General features: G+C 48.1%; 1 protein-coding gene across 1 annotated transcript; it reads right to left on the bottom strand.

Annotated features, from left to right (window-relative positions):
- Positions 1-1539: 1539 nt before the first annotated feature.
- Positions 1540-14676, bottom strand: LHX8 (LIM homeobox 8). Its single transcript, XM_032118637.1, has 9 exons — positions 14245-14676; positions 12307-12468; positions 11934-12092; positions 9057-9178; positions 7406-7626; positions 6764-6867; positions 4145-4240; positions 2902-3085; positions 1540-2145 (listed from the first exon to the last, which is right to left on the bottom strand). The coding sequence occupies exons 2-9, from the start codon at positions 12385-12387 to the stop codon at positions 2069-2071; spliced, it is 1044 nt and encodes a 347-aa protein (XP_031974528.1). The 5' UTR covers positions 12388-12468; positions 14245-14676; the 3' UTR covers positions 1540-2068.
- Between the last annotated feature and the right edge of the window lie 3640 nt (positions 14677-18316).

Below are 18316 nucleotides of genomic sequence, written 5' to 3'. Positions count from 1 at the left end.
AGCCACGCTCACAAACATCTGCTCATCCTATTTTCATAGGGGAATAGGAAAATTGCTCCCCATGTACTTTAATCCTGTTCTGACTTGGGAGCTGAACAGAAAGAGGTGTTGCATAAATAAGCTTAAACTTGCTTTTGTTTCAGGCAACCTGAAGCTACTCAGTTCTTCAAATTCGAGCGAATAAGTACTTTTCCTTAAAGGGACTCAGTGCAAGCCAAGTTACATTTTAAATTACCAAGTTATGTTAACATCTACATTAACATTATTTAGCATTTAACTGGTAAACTTCAGGCATATCAGACAAATTAACAAAAACTAGTTTTGTCTGCTGCTACACATGCAGTTTGGTAGCATGCAGATATATGGAGCTACCTTAGGTACTGATAACAGCATCTGGAATTCAGTATTCTACCCAGGGCATTTCAACTTAGAAGTTATGTACGCTCAAATAAAATGTAAAGTCAGTCAAGTTCCACTACAGCCCCCATCTTGAGTGTTTTGTGAAGAAAAAAACAAAAAGGCAGGATGATAATAAAAGCCTTGACAAACCACTGTGCCAGTGCCAAGGAGATTGCTTTTGCAATTCAGATTACTTCAGACATCTATGAGCAGCACTTAAAACAGTGCCAGCATTTAACTTACGGAACTTATATTAATTCAGAGCTTGCCATCAAAGTTCTGGCTTGCAAACGTCGTCAACAGAGAACACTACCTTTTCCAAATGAAATGGTTTGACCAGTACCATTAAGGAATTTCACAGAGTAGACACTAATGCATAGTTGGGAGAGAAAAAAAAGGGATGTGGACACACACACTCCTTCCAAAGTATGGTTTTTCTTCTGATGCAAATAAAATGTATTTGAGCAGAGGAGATCTATCTTAAATCATTGCAGGAAACTAGTCTGTGAAGACAAAAATCAGTTGAATTTATAGTAACCTTTGTTCATCAAATCAGTGTATCAAAACATGCTCTATAAGTAAATCTTAGCACATTAACCACTCTAAACACAGTAGACTGTAGTGCATTTGATTGAATTCCACTCATTGTTTATATGCAGTTTGATATAGGTCAGTTAAATGCCAAACTAGATTTTACTTTTAAAAAGCAGGCTGTTTAAGTATTGCATCTTATTTATTGCTCTGCTTAACAAAATCATGAGATAAAAACACAGAAGAAAACAAAAGCTGAAATAAGAAAGATTCAAAATATTAAAGCAGATGTGACTTTAGGTTCTCCCACTTGGCAAGTCACAGTTTAAAATCTGTCCTACACATCCCCAATTTCCCCTCCCCTCGAGGTGTGCACCCTCAGAAGCAGCACTGCTTTGCATGTACCCACTTGTATAGCACATATTTGGAGTGTTTCAAGACCCATCTAAGTCCATGAAATGATTTTTACTATCAATTGAAATGGGTATCAGCCCTCCTGAAGGACTTCAGTGTAATGTTTCTCAGTATATCAGGGACTTTCTCTTAAAATTGAAGATTCAAGTTAAGCACTTGACAAATGATCACAGTTCAGCCATAGACACAGCAACATTTTTGCTTGGCATGCTACAGCAGAAACTTTATTCAGTTCTTTTTGAAAATATTTGCAACCAAAATTTATTTTTGTAAACTCACAGAAATAAGCTTTAACATATAGGCTGTATACAACTCAAATACAGGTAATACTTTTAGCAATAACTTACAGATACAAACTAATGATAAACTACAATTTCACAAAGAATTGTAAACATTTTGCACAATTGTCAGTCCTTTCTTCTAGGCAAAGTGCTCTTTTGATGACAAATAAATTAACACACACACATAACTAGCATGGACTACTTCCAGACAGTACAAAAAGGTGTTTAATAAGGCTTGTAAACAATGTAATAGTTACTTATGCAGAATCCATAAAAGTGTCTTGCAGGCTAAATAGACATACATACCTGGGCAGCAAAAGTTATCTTGAAAATGCTTTGGGTGTTAAATAAAAAGTTAACATTAGTATCTTTCCAATGATATTTTCAATACACTATGACTTAAGGTTACATCTTTAATAGTTTAGATCTCTAATGAAAAGGAATTAGGTGTGACTTAGTGGCAGTTGTGTCATTGAATGGGGTAGCAAAGACTGAAGTCCAAGAGCTGTAGGTGAATGAGCTACAAAAACAGAAACATTTACCAGTCAACTTCATTGAAAGTAGCAAAAGATTATAAATCAGTAAATCCCACTGCATAATGACAGTTCACTGTCCCAACCCTGCAGCATGTTCTGTTCTTTCCTAGCCCAGCATCTCCACTCCTCCACCCACAGCCCACCTTAACACCTCTGCTCTGGAGAAAACAAGCTCAGGCCACACATGCGGCTCAGCCTGGTTCTCCCAAAACCTTCACAGTTCCTCCTAATCACAAATAGGAGACAAAGTTGTTGACTTGCTGGTTCATAAGACAAACAATGACTGAAAAAATCTTTGACCACCACGCTCTCCCCCTCTCTCCCATTGTGTGTTACTGTGAGGGAAGCTGAAGCTCTCAGAGAATTTGCTGTATTGAGCATACTCACACAGCCCCATGGGATAAAAGCCAGGGAGCAGGTGGCAAACAGTTTTCATTAGATTATGTATCATTAAAATACGTTGAAGTAGATGTTTAAATATGTACTTAATTTCTTGTTTTAATAGTCTGCAAGAAGCACAAATGGTTGTCTTCATACTCAGATCTTCAGCCATGCTATTACAGTGAAGGGCTATACACCTTAATGAGGTGTAGATAGCAAGTACAGTATTAATATATCCTATAGAAACTACTAGAAATTATAAATCCATTAGGTTTCTTTAATCAGTACTTGGTAAACTGTTCTTGCTACAGCTGATAATGATTTTACTCGGACAAAACCAGCAAAGCTGTTATACCTACCATCCACATAGCTGTGCAGAGCAGTGAGCATAGTCCCATCCTGGGGTACATAGGCAGAATACGCCATTTCTTCTAACATGGGTGGAGACAACCTGGAGGACTGAACTGCTGTGACAGGAGCAGTAGATGAATGATTAGGACTTACATGTTTCTTATGGCGTGCTCTGCAATTCTGAAACCACACCTGAAAAGGAGGGAAACATCATCACATTGATAGATTGCATTCAATATTAGCACAACAACAACAACAACCTTGGAACTTATCTTAAGCTGAGTTCACATAGTTAATTGGGCCTTTGACACAGTGCTGACAGTCCAAATGGAGAAATATCCATTCTAAGCCTACAAGTGTGGTCAAGTCAGGAACACTTTTTCAGTACCCAGCAGCCCACCAAGGACAGGGACAGGCACAGCAAGGGGCTAGGCATCTCCCGGGGCTGGTGGCCCCCCAGGCCAAGCAACATCACCAGCAGCCCTGCTCTGCTTGGAATGCACCCCTCACCACATCCCAGACACAGTCTTCTCCCTGCCTGATCCCTACTGACAGCAAAGCTATGTTTTTCATAGGATACCCACTTGCCTTTTCACGTGGAAAAGCAGGCAAGATTTTTTTTTTTAAGGATTGATTCCAGCAGTGAAATACCTCATTTCTATAGAAACACTCTGTCAGTCTTCCAGGTTAGAATGAGCCAAGGCAACTCAGAATTTATTTATATTAACATATAATTTATGTTATATTTTAAAAATCACATTTACATATAAAAAAGCATTCATATGTTTTCTGAGAGACATCTTCAAGCAAAGATTGCAAGTTTGTGTTTCATTTCTGGCTGACATGGGCATTTATTTGAACTCTGCTCTCTAGAACAAATGACTAGATATTCACTTGCTCCTAATGTGTCATACCACAAGACACTTTCAAAAGATGCAGGGTCTTAAGAACAGACTACTACAAACAGAAATACATATTTGGAATAACTGGCATAGTGCCAATTTCTATACTATTTAGGCTGAGAAGTTTCTTCTTAGAAGACTTAATCCCCCACACCAAGTGCAAGAGGAATACAGCAAGTTTTCCAAATTACCATGCTCGTTCTAGACCTATTCCTGAACATTCCTTTTGTCTGAAGTTAAAACAGATTAAATCTTTTTCCATGTTAGAATAACCTCAGAGAAAATTGTGATTGAGCATTTCCAATGTATGAGTACCAGACTTTGTGAGTCAAGTACATCACACTGTTACCTGTATAACACGCCTGCTCAAGCCTGTTCTTTCTGCCAGTTTCTGAAGTGTTTGTGCATCTGGATTGTTGTCCTGAGCAAACTGTGCTTGCATAACCTGAAAAAGCAAGATATGAGATTGCAGAAGCATTTGTGTGGAAAGCCACATTTGACGGTCTTCTCAGACTATGGTACTACTCCTTGTCTCTCTTCAGGAAACTGGGTTTTTTTTGTAATCACTAGTACCTAGAGAGTCCCAATACATTTTAAAAAATTGTTTTAAATCCCCCAAAGCCAAAGCACAAGCCCCCTGCTATGCTTAACTGAGCTGTGACATTTACCAGGAATGAAAAAAAATGGATTCTGCTCGGCAGTAGTGGAAAACTGGAAAGAGGTGCTCTTTAAGATTGCTTTAAAAGAGCCGTAGGAGAAAATTCACTGCAAAGCAACTCAAATATGCTCAATAAACAGCTATAGCAGCAGGACCACAACATAAGGAAGGCATGAGCCATAATCCACCACTCTGAACTTGTCAGTGTTATATGGAGTAATTGATCTTCTTTTCATCTCCATGGAGGATGCAGGAACTAGGAAGACTTTAACCAACTTTGCCTTTGACCAACCCAAGAAACAGAGGCTTCACCTTGGCTGTCCTTTTCGATGGTTTGGTTACTCATCTTTTTACAGAAAATTGAAGTCAACACTTGTCATGAGGATATAAATTACACCTTTTTTTTGAGGAAGTAGATGTCAATTTGGCCTGCATCCTGAAGACTTTCAAATGCTTCAAGGATTTGCCCTGTTTATGAAAGTAAGGTTTTGTGGATTTCTGCAGGGTATCTTCAGCAATTTCACACCATTAGTTTCTCATTTTTGGATTTTTGACCCTTAATTTGACCCAGCAAATTTTGCCTGGCTTCATCTTTCAAGATTCAGACTACTATTCATTCCACATTCAGAAACTATTTACTTTTGTGATTTTTCATAGAATCACAGAGTGGTTTGGGTTGGAAGGGCCCTTGAAAGCTCACCTTGTTTCAACCCTATGCCATGAGCAGGGACACCTTCTACTAGACCAGGTGGCTCCAAGCTCCATTCAACCTGACCTTGGACATTTCCAGGGATGGGGCATCCACAGCTTGCCTGGGAAGTGTGCCAGGGCCTCACTGGCCTCAAAGGGAAGAATTTCTTCTCAGCATCCAATCTAATCCTGCCCTCTGTCAATGGGAAGCCATTCCCCCTTGTCCTGTCACTCCAGGCCCTTGTCCAAACTGCCTCTCCAGATGACTGGGAGCCCCCTTTAGGTCCTGGAAGGTGCTACAGAACTAAAACATAAAAAAAATGTGGACATTCTTTTGTACAAGTACTTTGTGCAGCGCATAATTGCATGCTGCCACTCTGACAGTCCACTTAATCCCTACAGTGTTTCTCTTGTTGGAAGTAAAGTCTTACAGCAGCCTCAAGGATAGGTATAGAGGTGCAACAAGCAGATAGAAAGTATCATTAAATAACAAGAGGCCATAAGATCTCAAACACCTGCTGAAAGTATGTTACAATCTACTTTAAACAGGAGAAGAAGGGAACATGGAAGTTTCAATGACAGGAGGTGGGAAGAAGCCCTGAATACAGTTCCCATCCTATTGGCTGGTCCCGCCTCCCTTCCTCAGCTACTGCTGGGGAAAAAACTTCCCTTTTGCAGAAGTTCAAGCTCAATGTTCAGAGCCCTTGCCCTTCTGCACCTGGCTGGATTATTGCTAACATGCTTGTTTTGTGTTAACAGCACCTTCTGTCTCCAGTCATGACTATAATAGGAACCCAAGCTTTGAATGACCCCATGCCCTTTTATATAGCACTACTTTAACACCTCATACATTATTACACCTCAACATGAGTTTTCTCAACTGCTTTTCACCATGAATAAGAGGACAGGCCAACGAAACAGAACTCATTGCTGTGACCAGAAATGCAAAGACCTGTTAAACAAAGGCAAGGATGTGCCAGCTGGGATTAGGTAGAAAGTCACAGCTTCCTTCTCACTACAGGTTAAACCTCTAAATCTTGTCTCACCATCACCTCTTTCGTTGGAAGCTGGCCCTATCCTAATGTTTTTCCCTAAAAAGCTAACTTAAATGGTTTGAAATAGCTCTGGATTATCTGAATAGGTGTTAACTCTTGTCAAGGCAACAAAAGGACAAGAAGCCTAGAAAGCAGGGGAGATGCAGGCATTACAACAATTCCAGCTTCCATCCTATTCATGTCTTCAAATCACATACAGTACCCATCTTTAGTACAACTTTTCACATTACATAATCTGAAAAATATTTTGTCTTTATTATGTTTAGTGATATAAATGGCTGATTAAATAGATTTCATCAAGCAATCAAAATAGAACCACCTTTTTGTTTCCACTCTGCAGAATTACCATCTGCCCCCAGGAAATAAAGAGCTTGAAGAGTACTATTTCATATTAAACTGCTGAAACTAACAAACAATTCCAGAAACATGCTGTGTCTTGATAGTTTATTAAATAGTTTAAACCACTCAAGCTTTTCTTTTCCCCATATGCTTAAAATTTTCTATTGGTTCAGCACCCATATTCTGCATAAACCTGAGCTACACAAGTTTGTAGCACTGTCTCTACCTGGAGTTTGATCTGCTGTGAAGCTGGTCCGAGCTCTTTTGCTGGTTTTGGATGATTAACATCTTGTTCTGTTAGTAATGCTCCTTCCACACTAATGCCATTACCTGAAACATTAAAAAGAAAACAACGCTGCCTTTTAAACATTCACAATGATGTTTTAAGTCAGATTGTTCTCCAACAATAACCAACAGCACTGGGTCAGCGGAATTTCAGCTTATAAAAGCCATATTCTATTAAAAGTTAAATTGATCCAGCACCATAACACATTATGCCCTAAACAACTCCCTTGCAAGTGAGGAAAGAAATAAATCTAGCATGATATTTCATCAACAATATATGCTATTGCTTTCTTTTCCTTAGGATACAAAACAAGTTATACAGACTAAAACCAAAACAAAAACAACAAAAAACCCCAACAACAGCAACAAAAAAACAAACACCAAAAAACAAACCAAACAAAAAACCACACCAAAACTGCCCCCAAAACATGAAATAATTTCACATTCTTTTGATACAAGAACCTGTGCTTCCAGTCTTAGTAAAATCAGTCAATTATCTCTTAGTAAGGAAAATGAAGTAAACCCCAACAATTTAATTAAATCTGAACCACAAACATAGTTCTTAACAAAAGCAGTATGTTACCATTTTCAACTTCTCTTTTCAGATTATCCAACATGCAGTCGTAATGTACTCTACAAAGGACTTTCTCCTCAACCAAAGCGAACTCCTCTCCAGTTGAAAGCTGTCTTTTGCAGGAGAAGCATGCAAAGCACGCCAAGTGGTACACGTTCCCTTTCGCCCGCCGGACCCAGTCGGTGGAATGGATGTGCCGCCCGCAGCGGGAGCAGCGAGTGCCGTACCGCCTGCAATGAGAACGGCAACCAGGAGGCGAAGTTAGACACCGGCTCGGGCAAAGCGAAACTCCGGCAGGATTAGAGGTGACCGTGTTGTGGCAGCGCAGCAGAGACCCACGGCATGACTGCGTTTGCATCGCAAAAAGTGTCAGCAAGTTTGTGTCTGATAGCTTAAGGCAAGACACAACTGGAATACAGAGGTTAGTATTTTCATAACGCAAAGAGCAAAACGGAAGCATTTTAACTGCTACATGAATTCATAGCTCCTCATCATTCCTTTTATAAAGATACTTACTCTTAAAAGCTGAAAGATGGAAACAGTAGGCTGTTCAAAATTCTTCCAATTATTCAAATGCGTTTCACATTGCTCTAGTGGTAGTCTGAACTATTATATTTAGCTACATCTCCCTTCACTAATCTTTGAGCATCTTCAGCAGAAGGAGGGGAAACCTGTATCTTCATAGTTATTTCCTCAATTTGCATCACATTATGATTTTTAAATAAACTAAAAAATCTGCAAGTATTTACATTATTACAGTAGAAAAATTCTCTTTGAAGAGGAGACTAGCCACCAAAATATGTTGATTATTTAGATAAGAATTTGTCCTGAAAATCTTTGCAGACCCTAATTTTTTTCAAGTCACACAAGATTTCGTTTTTCCAGAAGTTTTACAGCACTCAGCGTGCCTCCTCCCACTCTGCATCCAACTAGTCAAGTCTTGATGCAATCTATCACTGCACAGCTGAGAAGCCCAGAAAGTTTGGTCTAGCAATCAAACTAGAGAAGTATTAGCAATCACATCAAAATTAACAGCAACAATTTTTGCTGCTTTCTGGATCAAAGGCTTTGCATCCTGAGTACTACATTGCCAAAACAAATAATATTCTTTCTTGCAAGATTAGCCTGTAATCTTGAAAAATTACATTCTAAATCAAATTGATCACAGAAAAGTATAACTGTTGAAACCTTCTTTTAAATAACATGGGGTTTATTCTGGGTTGATTTTGCAGCTCCTTGTGATGCCTTAAGCCCCACACCAGTAAAGCGCTACTCCAAACAGATAATCTCAATTTGCATTGCATTTTCAGCCAGCATTACCCAAGGATGATTCTTTGCACATACAATAGCTTTACAACAATACTGTGACAGGGACTCTGACTTTTTTCTCCCTCGGTGCACACACAAGTCAGTGATGGTATAAATACAGCAGCTATGCACAACAGGGGAAGGGCATAGGGGAGACTTAGCAGGCAGTCACATTACACAGACTTAGGGTTCCCCAAGTCCCTCCTCAAGAAAAACTTTTAAACTGCTTGAAAATAAAACCTAGCAAATGAAAAAGAAAGACAGTCAAGTGAATTTCAGTTATGGCTGAAGTGAAAAGTAACAAGGCAAATATAACAAGTTATCTGATAAATTATATTCCTGGATAATATACCTGAAATAATCAAGTTTGCAGAATATATCTTTATCTTTGATGTAGCAGCTGGTGTGCCTTCCCAGGGACGTTCTGCAAACGCTGCATGAGAGGCAGCGCACATGCCAGCAGAGGTCATTTACCTGCAAAAACCCAACAAAAAATACCCCTCAATGCTTGTACTACCAATATTACATTTTATATTTACAAACCCTGTTTTATTCCAGACCAGGCCAAAAGTTTTATGCATCCTGATTCACAGAAAAAGTTATCTTGAGTGCAAAATGTCTTAGAACTGCATTCATATTGAAGGTTAACTAATTTGATGCATGTCTTCAGAATAAGCTTTCATGGGTTTGTAATTAAAAGCAGTAGGAGAAGAAGCAAGAGATACAAGTTCCATGCAGATACTTGTGTCCAGTTCTGTTCTCACAGCGTTAAAGAGCAAGTTTTGGCCTTATGTGACCTTGGGAAGGTAGCTAACTTACACGTCTTTTCCCTAGTCTGCATAAATTCCTGCCTAAAAAAACCCCCAAACATTGCAAAGTTATTTAAAATTTTAAAACATGAGTATTGAAGGCAGAAAAAAAAGTCTGTCAAATAGAAATGCACATTAATCACACCTCCATTTGCCACGTTTCTGTTAAAGCAAAATTGGTGAATGGCATCTGAGTTTCAAAACAGCAGCAGGTGTTTTAATAGCAAATTCGATATTTCTTTCAAATGCCCATAGCAAAACTAAATGTAGTCATGGAACTCAGCAGAAATCAGCAGTTTTGAAAACTTACATGTCATTTTGGGGCATACAAAATAAATAAAATGAGAGCAATTATTTTAATTTTTGCTTTCCTATAAAATGAACTCTTAATTGTGCAGACATTGCGCATCACCTAAGTAAACCGTTTGACAATCCAAGACTCCCAGTGACCACAAAAATTAAGTAATGATCCCCTGGATAATCCCATGCTGTAGAGGAGGAATTTTGTAAACCAAATAATGATTAAGTTTAGATTTTTTTTTTTTTTCCACTGAGCCTATTTCTCATCTCATACCAAACAGCCGATATATTACCTAAGGCAAAGCAGATTTGAGGTAATCCAGGATATGCCTTTCATCAGAGCATAGCCAAACAAACCACAGTGAAAGCAAGGCATGGACCCCAACACTCACGCTGGAATCACCCGTTTCAGTCATTCTTCAGGCTGTAACATTGCAGTTTGCCCAATGCTTTCCTAACCCTCATCCTTGTTGGCAGCTACCTTCCCATATGCTGACAAGTTTACACCACAATATATGAAACTGTTGATTGCAGTTGATAGCTGTTACCAAACTCACCCTCCCAGCCATCTCTCAGAAGAGCCACAGAGCAGAGGGGCAGCGCTGAGCCAGACTGAGCCTGCCCCGCAACCGGTCCTGCCGTGCCAAGACTCCCTGGGCCTCCCCAGGTCCACACCAAGCCCCGGCACAGGCAAGAGAAGCCCACGCAGCTCTGCACAACGTGAGCTGACATCCCAGCCGCTCAGAGCCCACTGCCTCTTCTTCAGAAACCAACGTTCTTCCAAAGAGCGGGACACCAGCAGCTTCCATAATAGTCCATTTGATGTAATTTGTCCGTATTCCTACTTGTCGGTTGACAGGGCTGAAAGTTGGAAGCTCTGCTGCTGCTGGACAGTAGCATACCAGCATCGATTCCTCTCTGCCTACACAAGAAGCAGTAACAGCTAATTTAAACTCAAGGCTAAATAATTTAGAGGTCTTTTGCTCCGAGTCCCGTTATCCTGGTTGTTCAGACAGGAGACAGCAGTGATCAGTAAACGATAAATGAGCTGCCAAAACGTCACGAGAGTTCAGAGAACTGAAACAGAGTTCAAGTCAGCTCTGTTCTTTGTCCACCCGCCCGTTCTGTGCCAGCCTAGGCTACTGCAAGGGGGACGGGGTCACCCGGACCAGGGATCCGTGGCAGCTCCTGCACCGACCCCATTTTAAGTGAACACTAGCCCCCGCAGACATTTTCCTTGGACCTCTCCACCTCAACCAAGATCTAAGTGGACGATCTAATAACACCACAGATATGCTTCCAGGGGTGTCACCCACCATCCTTCGCAAGTATACAACAATTTTGTTTAAGGGTGATGGAATCAACCGACTTCTGCCATAATTGTTACTCTCACTTATGAGAGGAAAGACGGCAAAAGTCTGACCCAGAATAATTTTAACGGCTATAATGAAAAAGGCGAATAAACTCCCTCCTTTCCCCCCTGCAGTAACATTTCATGTTTAAAGCTACTTAGTTGTGTTTGTTTTTAAATTATCTTGCTCGGTCCTGATTGCTAAGACAAGAAAGCTGCTCCGCATGCACGCAGCTCGTTTCCTTCAAATATATTAGTTGACCACCTTTTGCAGGAGTAATTTATTTCCACATTTCTAAAGAGGCACTTTTGGCTTTGAGATTCACAACCTTCCCCCCAGACCTACTTCAGTATAATGCAGGTCGCGCCGCCGTCTGACCGAGAGCGCGCGGGAGTCACCGCGGTCGGGACCGCCCGTTCCCAATTCTTTCCCCGCTTCTCCCAGCGTGTCAGGAACACGCAGCGCAGCGCCAGTAGCGTCACCCGAAACACCGACAGCAGCTAGGGTTCCCTCTCTGGCCCGAACACCGCGAACAAGCGCGCTGGGACTCCGCACTCCCGTGTCCGCGGCAGCTCCGCGTCGTCCGGGGAGGGGAGGGCTGAGCCGTAGCGATGCGGCGACCCGGAGGGATGTCGGCGGGCCCGGTTCCCCGAGGCTCTCCGGGCACTGCCGGTGGCTCGGGCAGGCTCTCCCTAAGCGGGCCGCCCTCCGACGCCGAAGGTAGGGAGAGTCGCCAGACGAAGGGGGCTCCAGGTCGGGCACCCTTACCTTGAGCAGGTACTTGTCCACGATCTCCAGGCCGCAGCTGCTGCACACGCACTTGCCGGGGGCGCAGCCCGAGCCTGAGGCCATGGACCGCGGCGATGAGGAGGGCGACAGCGCAGCGGAGGAAGAGCAGGAGTCCTCGTCAGCTGCTGCGGGGCTGGCCTGCGAGAGGGCAGGGAGGCCGCGGTCAGCGCCCGACCGCCCCCCAGGAGCCCCGCGCCGGCCCGGTCTGGCCCACCGACACCTGTGGGTCCCGCCAGGACTCTGGCGGCAGTCGCGGTGTCCGCGGGAGCCAGCGGGAGCGCTACGCCCGGTACCACCAGACCCACCAAGCCGCACCCGGCGCCCGAGCCACGCCATCCCCCCGCCCGCGCACCTTCTCCGCGGGGCCGCCGAGGGCGGGCAAGTCCTTGTCCTCCAGCCTGCAGACGAACATCGGGTCACTCTTCCAATACATGGCCCTACCCTACCGCATACCAGCCCCCGGCGGGCGGCGAGCCGGCTCCGGGGACCCCGCGCCGGTCTCTGCTCTCAGCGCCTGCAGGAAAAAAGTTTTGTTTTCAAGTGGGTGGACCTGCCCCGCTGGCCTCACCTCCTGCACAGAACCCGCCTTCCAGCGCGGCGGGGCCGTTATCTCCACCAGCGAGCCCGTGCGGGTTTAGTGAGGGGAGGAGGGAGGGAACCCCCCCCAGCATCAACAACAACAAAAAACCCAGCAACAACCCCCCCCCCCCCCAGAGAACCCCCTCACTTGTCTTTATCTTTTGCCACAGCTTCCCCCCCGCTACCCCAGTCTAAGCACAAGTTCCAGTTACATCTCCCTGTGAGCGAAGAAAACAAACACGAAGGAAAGCGAGAGCCCGTGTGACAGGAGCGATTTTCCCACGCTCTTGAATCCCAAAGCCCAAGCGAATTCCTATAGCTCAAACTCACAGCTCCTACACCCGTCTCACTACCTCGCCTCTTGCTTGCACCTCCGAAATCTAGTAATAAGACCTTTGTCATTCAGCTAAAATAGAAGGACCTGAGCTGCGAAAGCGTTCCTCCGTCTCTGAGCTCCCACAGGTGCTGCTGATTAACACCCGTGTCCCGGTGGCGCCGCGAGCAGAGGGTGCGGAGGCTGGCTGCCCCTCACTACCTGCAGAACCAGCTGGCGTCTCTCCGCGGAGAGGCTGTGGCTTACAGGCACCCTTTCTCCACGACCACAAATCTTGTCCGCAGAGTTCCCTCACACCAAACACTGATGGTGCTCTCGGGACATTAGAGGAGAATAAAGCAGCATCTTGTCCTTTGCAGATGAGGTAAATAACCGGGTGTCTGCTTCTTGGCACGTATTTAACCAGCCAGCTGCTTTTAATTAAAGTTGTCGTTTAGTTTCCATCTTTCCCCTCACCTCTGTGGTTCAGCCTTGCCTCACCATGGATGCAGGACGTGTTGTTGAGCCTCGGTAAAGTGATCTGAGACAATTGCCCCTACGTTTACAAACATGATGGATTTGATAAAAGAGAATTCTGCTTTTGAGGAGCTATGTGAAAGGAGAAGCCCTCTATTGTTCTCCCTCTAAAAAACATGAACGTTGTTTCAAATCCCGTGCCCCGATCTTGCGGAACCGTAACTGTACTGAGCCCCGGTAAAGCCGGGACGTCCCGTCAATCACTCGTTTGTCCAGCGGTTTCAACCAATCTAACCCTGGGTAGAATCTCGCTGACATTCAGTCGCGGTATTCCTGACACCGCTGCCTCAGTGAGGCAAAAGGGCTTTGGGGTTTGCGGTGGCCGTGACGTGGCTCGGCGCAGCGCGACCGACGCCCGGCCCGGCGTCCAGAGCCCCGAGCGGCGGCAGGAAACACGGACAAAGCCGGCCCCTGGGAGCCCCGGCCCAGCCCCGGCCAACACCTATGCTGGCCCGGAGCCGGTTTTCTGTCGTCTCCCCCGAGGGGCCGGGGTGTGCTTGCCCCCGACTGGGCCCGACCACCCGCCCCGCAGGCGACGGGCTGCTGCCCCACAGAGCGTCCGGTAACCGCACCTCGTCGCCGCGCTCTGGCCCCCCCGTCCCCCCCCCCACGCAGCAGGATTCCCCCTTGGGCTCTGCTCCCTGTCCGCAGAGGTGCAGGTCGGGGCGCCAGCGGCCGAGTGTTCGGGCGGCCCCGTGGGTCGCGGCGGGGCGGAGCGGAGCGTTCGGCTCCGAGCAGGACCAGCGCGGATCCTGCCGAGCCCCCATCCCGCCCTCCGCGCGGATCTCCCTATCCGTGACCGACAGAGGCACGACAGCACTACTGTCGTCTGTCGCAGGTGGCACGACAGAAAATGAGCACCTGGCGGGGGGCTCCGAGGGATGCGTTGCGGTGCGGCCGGACCACCGTGATCAGAGCCCGTGGTGAGCCCGGACGCGGCGATCGGGCGCGGCGGGGAGCAGCGTCGAGGCTCGTCGTTCCTTTTCCTGCGCTTTCAACGAGTTAATTAATGAGGTTGGTGCGCGCTCCGAGGAGGGCTGCGGGTTAGATTTCTATGAAATAACCTCCTTCCTATGCGCCTTTTCTCGCTGGAAATACAGCGGTAGGAGTCAACAAAGTCAATCTGCGCGTTGTTTCCCGTGGCGATCGTGAGATTACGAGCAGCGGTAATTCATACCGCGGTGTTGGAGGAAAACCAGCGTGCGGGAGATCTCCATGTTTCCTACAGTGTCCAGATCCGGCTCCGCCAGGTGACGAGCGGGTGCCGCTGCACTGGCCGCCCCGGTCTCTCCGCCCGCCCCGAGGCTTCGGAGCAGCCCCGCGCAGTGCGAGGGTCTCAGCGGAGGCGGGGCGGGGGACGCACTGCGGGGGTGCGGTGCTTGGCGGGGCTCAGCCAGGGCCCCTCCGATGGCTGCGCGGAGCCGCAGGCTGTGTCGGCCGCCCCGGGGCGCGGGAGGTGCGGGGAGTCAGGAGGAAAACGCGCCCAGAGAACAGTCCGTCAGCAGATCCGGGTTATTGCTATGGCCGGAGGGGCTTCGCAAGAGGTGAGCGGGTTTGCCGATCTAATTGGAGAGAAGCATTATTTCTGAGAAGCGGTCAGAAACGCGATAACGTGTACAGGGTGGACGTGGGAAGTATATGGGCTTGGTTATTCGGGATGCACCCATGCTTGGCCCGTACACCTTTACCACCTATCTCTCCGAAGTCCAGTCTAAACTTCATTGCTTAAATTACACGCCCTCAATATTTTAGTGAACATTCTCTGCATCGTTTACTGAAGAAATGAAAACGGGTGGACACGCAGGCTCTAGAGAATTCCCGACTCTTGTACGCCCTGCTCTCCCACTGCCATCTCTGTGCACATCGGAAGTATGTGTCCCCTTTTGGGGCGTCGGGTAGGACCCCGCGGCAGGTCGTCGTGGTCTCGGCAGAGAGAGACGGAAGGGAAGGGGAGCCTGCCGGGGGCGGGCAGGGTGGCCCTGGCCTGATCCTACTGAGGCTTGAGAGAGGAGAAGAGTGGGGGTCTCCGGCGGGACCCTCCAACGAGAACTGCATCTGGTTCTGATTCCTCTCTCTCAAGAGTAATGCCAGGACGTATGTAGGTGGGAGCGCTGATCAGCTGCACATAGGAGAGATCTCTTAAATATCTGACGACATGACACAGCACGAAGAAAATACTGAACGCGGGGAATTAGGGCTGTTTTAACGAGAGGGTGTTGGCATACGGACTCCTTCATCAGAGACTGCACCGTGCTGCAAGTGCATGCGGCTGGGTGCTTCTCTCTGGAGTCTTCTGCAGCGACACCGGTTCTCCCGTTAAAACAAGTTCTGTAAGAAATTAATACCGCCGCTGTGGTCAGCTTACGAAAAACGGGCACCGATACCACGGCCGCGGTGGGCGGGGTGCCCACCCCCGGCGGGTCCCGCTGGGCATGGCGCTGTCGGTGCCCGACCGGGCCATCCCAGCGCCCGCCCGGCGGGTCCCTCCGAGCTGCCGGCGGGACGGGCGCGGCGCTGCGGCGCGCCGCAGGGCCGTAGGGACCGCGGGGACGCGCAGTCCCCTCAGCGGAGCGCCACCCCATCTCCCCCCAGCAGCTGCTGGCAGGAGAGCTCGGAGAGGCGGGACGGCTCGGAGAGGGAAGCCTCACACCCGTGCGGGACAAGGTTCACTTCCCCGGAAGGGCCCCTCTCTTGTCTCAACCATCTCTTTGCACTACTTGGGTGTTTGCACACCTTCAAGTATCAAGAGAATTTTCATCTGCAGATCGCTGTGTCTTGGGCTGTGGAGCCTCTCTGGGCTGTGGAAGGAAGAACCGAGCCAGCGCCCTCAGGCTTGCTCTCTGTGAGTTTGCATCCTCACTGATTGCAGCCCGTGGTAAAAGATGCAGAGTTTGGACTAGCTCTGAATTATTGACTCTGGGCTGATTTAACGGGAAGGAAACGAACCCCGTCTCTTACCAATGACTTGTTTTCCAAATCAATGCAATGCACTTTTCTTGGGTCAGGCTGTCTGTCTCCGGTTTGCGGGTCTAGGACCTTTCAGGGCTGCAGACATGGAGCTTTTGTTCACGACTCTTCCAGTGTAGAGCTCTGTGTTGCTTAGTTGTGAGTGACAAGATCAGTCAAAGGGAAAAATTCCTATGTCCTAACTCTATTCCTGAGTCTATGGCTCCCCTCTCCCAAGATCCAGAATTTGATGCAATTTGCTTTTTTTTTTCCCCCGCATTTCCCCCCCCCCCCCCCCCCCCCCCCTTTCAGAAGGGGGCTGGGGCGGGGAGGCAGATGGCAAGAAGTGAGTCAGTGAAATGCAGCCCTGCATGTTTTTAGATCGCTGGCCCTTGCACTGTGGGCAGAAGTGCAGGGAGTAATTTCGGCATCCCAATGTGGAACTTCTTCATTTATTCAAATCTACCTTATTTCAACTCTTGGTCGCTGCGCTCTGAACATACTAGCTGGATCAAAGCTGTGCCTGTTCAAATCAAGGGTTGCATCTCTGCGTTCCTGAAATCGTGGTGAACACTTGATGTAGAAGTTGACTTTTTAAGCGTCTGTGCTAATTGTGTCACGTTATCACTCAGGGAAAGTGCTGGGGACAGAGGAAATTAGAGCAGCGATCAGATTATGTAAAAGAGCATTTTGCCCCTAACGAAATGGAAGCCAAAGCAAAACTGGAAACCATGGCGGATTGTTCATAAATACGCAGGCACAACGTTGTAAGGATGTCCTGGTTTTGGTGAGCACGGTAACTCCATCCATGGTGGAGGGCCCGAAAGGTTTCCCTGAGATATCGGGTCTGCCTGCCTGATTCCTTTCGCTTCTGTTTACGCGATGACTAATCACTCTCTGGCAGGAGACCGGGGCCACCAGGCGGGATAGCCTGTGCGGGGGAGGCGGGGGCCCGCGGGGCCGCTGTAGGTTCGGAAGGTTTTCGGCTCCTTCGGCCATCGTCGATGCGGACAGGGCACAGCCGGAAGCCCCTCCAGGGACAGGCTTTGGGAAACATTCGAGGAGTGCGGCAGCAGGAGAGTTTCCCTAGGAGTTATCTCTGCCCCCCGCAGGCTGTCCAGCTACTCCGAAGCCCCCCTCCCCCGGAGCCGCACCCAGCCGCACCCAGTCGGTGCCGCAGACGGCCGTGCGCACCGGCTGCTCCCCGCTGCTCGTCCCGCAGCTCGTTCTGCAGGACGCAGCGCGGCCCGGGTAAGGGGGGAGGCTGCGCCGGGACCCGGGCAGGTATTGTGGAAACCCTGTCCTCTCCCAGCTCCCCCGCGGAACCCTTTCCCGGTGGGGCCGGGGTCGCGCCCGGCGGCATCGCGGTCGGCGTGTCCAGCTGAGCGCGATCTCGCCCGGCACTGTAAGCAGCCAGCACCGCTACGGACTCACAGGGTTCCGATCCCGTAGCCCCCACGCCCCGGGTCTCGTACAAGCCCGCTCCAGCCCGTGGGCCACGATCACTATTGGGGCTGCGGCGACGGAAGGAACAGAGGTGACGGGGAAGGACATGTGGAGAGGGGGCGGCTGAGGCGAGAGTCAACGGCCGGCAACGGAGAATGCCGGGCGAGCAGTGCCGGGCGGGGCGGGCCGGGTGGGCCGGGACCCGCCGCGGTTGCGGGAGCGACTCGATGGGTACCCGGGCTGTGCCGGGCCGAGCAGGCGGGCAGCCGCGGGGCGCGGGGGGCCGAGCCGGGCCGCAGCCTGCTCCTGGCCGCACTGGCGATTGTCCTCGAGAGGAAGGACTTGAGCTGCCCCGGGATTTGGCCAAGACGAGTGGTGGCCGGGCAGCGCCGCCGGCTGCAAGTCCCCTCGGAGGAGGCTGCTCCAAGGCGCCCTGCCGGGTGTCAGCCCCCGCCGAGGGGGCACAGGCAGCCACCGTTGTGAGGAACGACAGCTCCCCTCCCCACAGAACAGCAAATGCTTTTCAGAGCAAAATCAGAAT

Source organism: Corvus moneduloides, chromosome 9 (assembly GCF_009650955.1).
Source record: "Corvus moneduloides isolate bCorMon1 chromosome 9, bCorMon1.pri, whole genome shotgun sequence".
Classification (NCBI taxonomy): Eukaryota; Metazoa; Chordata; class Aves; order Passeriformes; family Corvidae; genus Corvus; species Corvus moneduloides.
Note: the sequence above shows the minus strand (reverse complement) of the source record. Positions and strands in the feature narration are given on the sequence as shown.

What these genes read in the sequence shown, in the direction of transcription:
- LHX8 (XM_032118637.1), bottom strand. Translation starts at nt 12,387, where the DNA reads ATGTATTGGAAGAGTGACCCGATGTTCGTCTGCAGGCTGGAGGACAAG. An exon ending in TCGGCGGCCCCGCGGAGAAG is followed by an intron (nt 12,093 to 12,306) that starts GTGCGCGGGCGG and finishes GCCCTCTCGCAG; the next exon opens with GCCAGCCCCGCAGCAGCTGA. An exon ending in CACAGCAGATCAAACTCCAG is followed by an intron (nt 4,241 to 6,763) that starts GTAGAGACAGTG and finishes TTGCTTTTTCAG; the next exon opens with GTTATGCAAGCACAGTTTGC.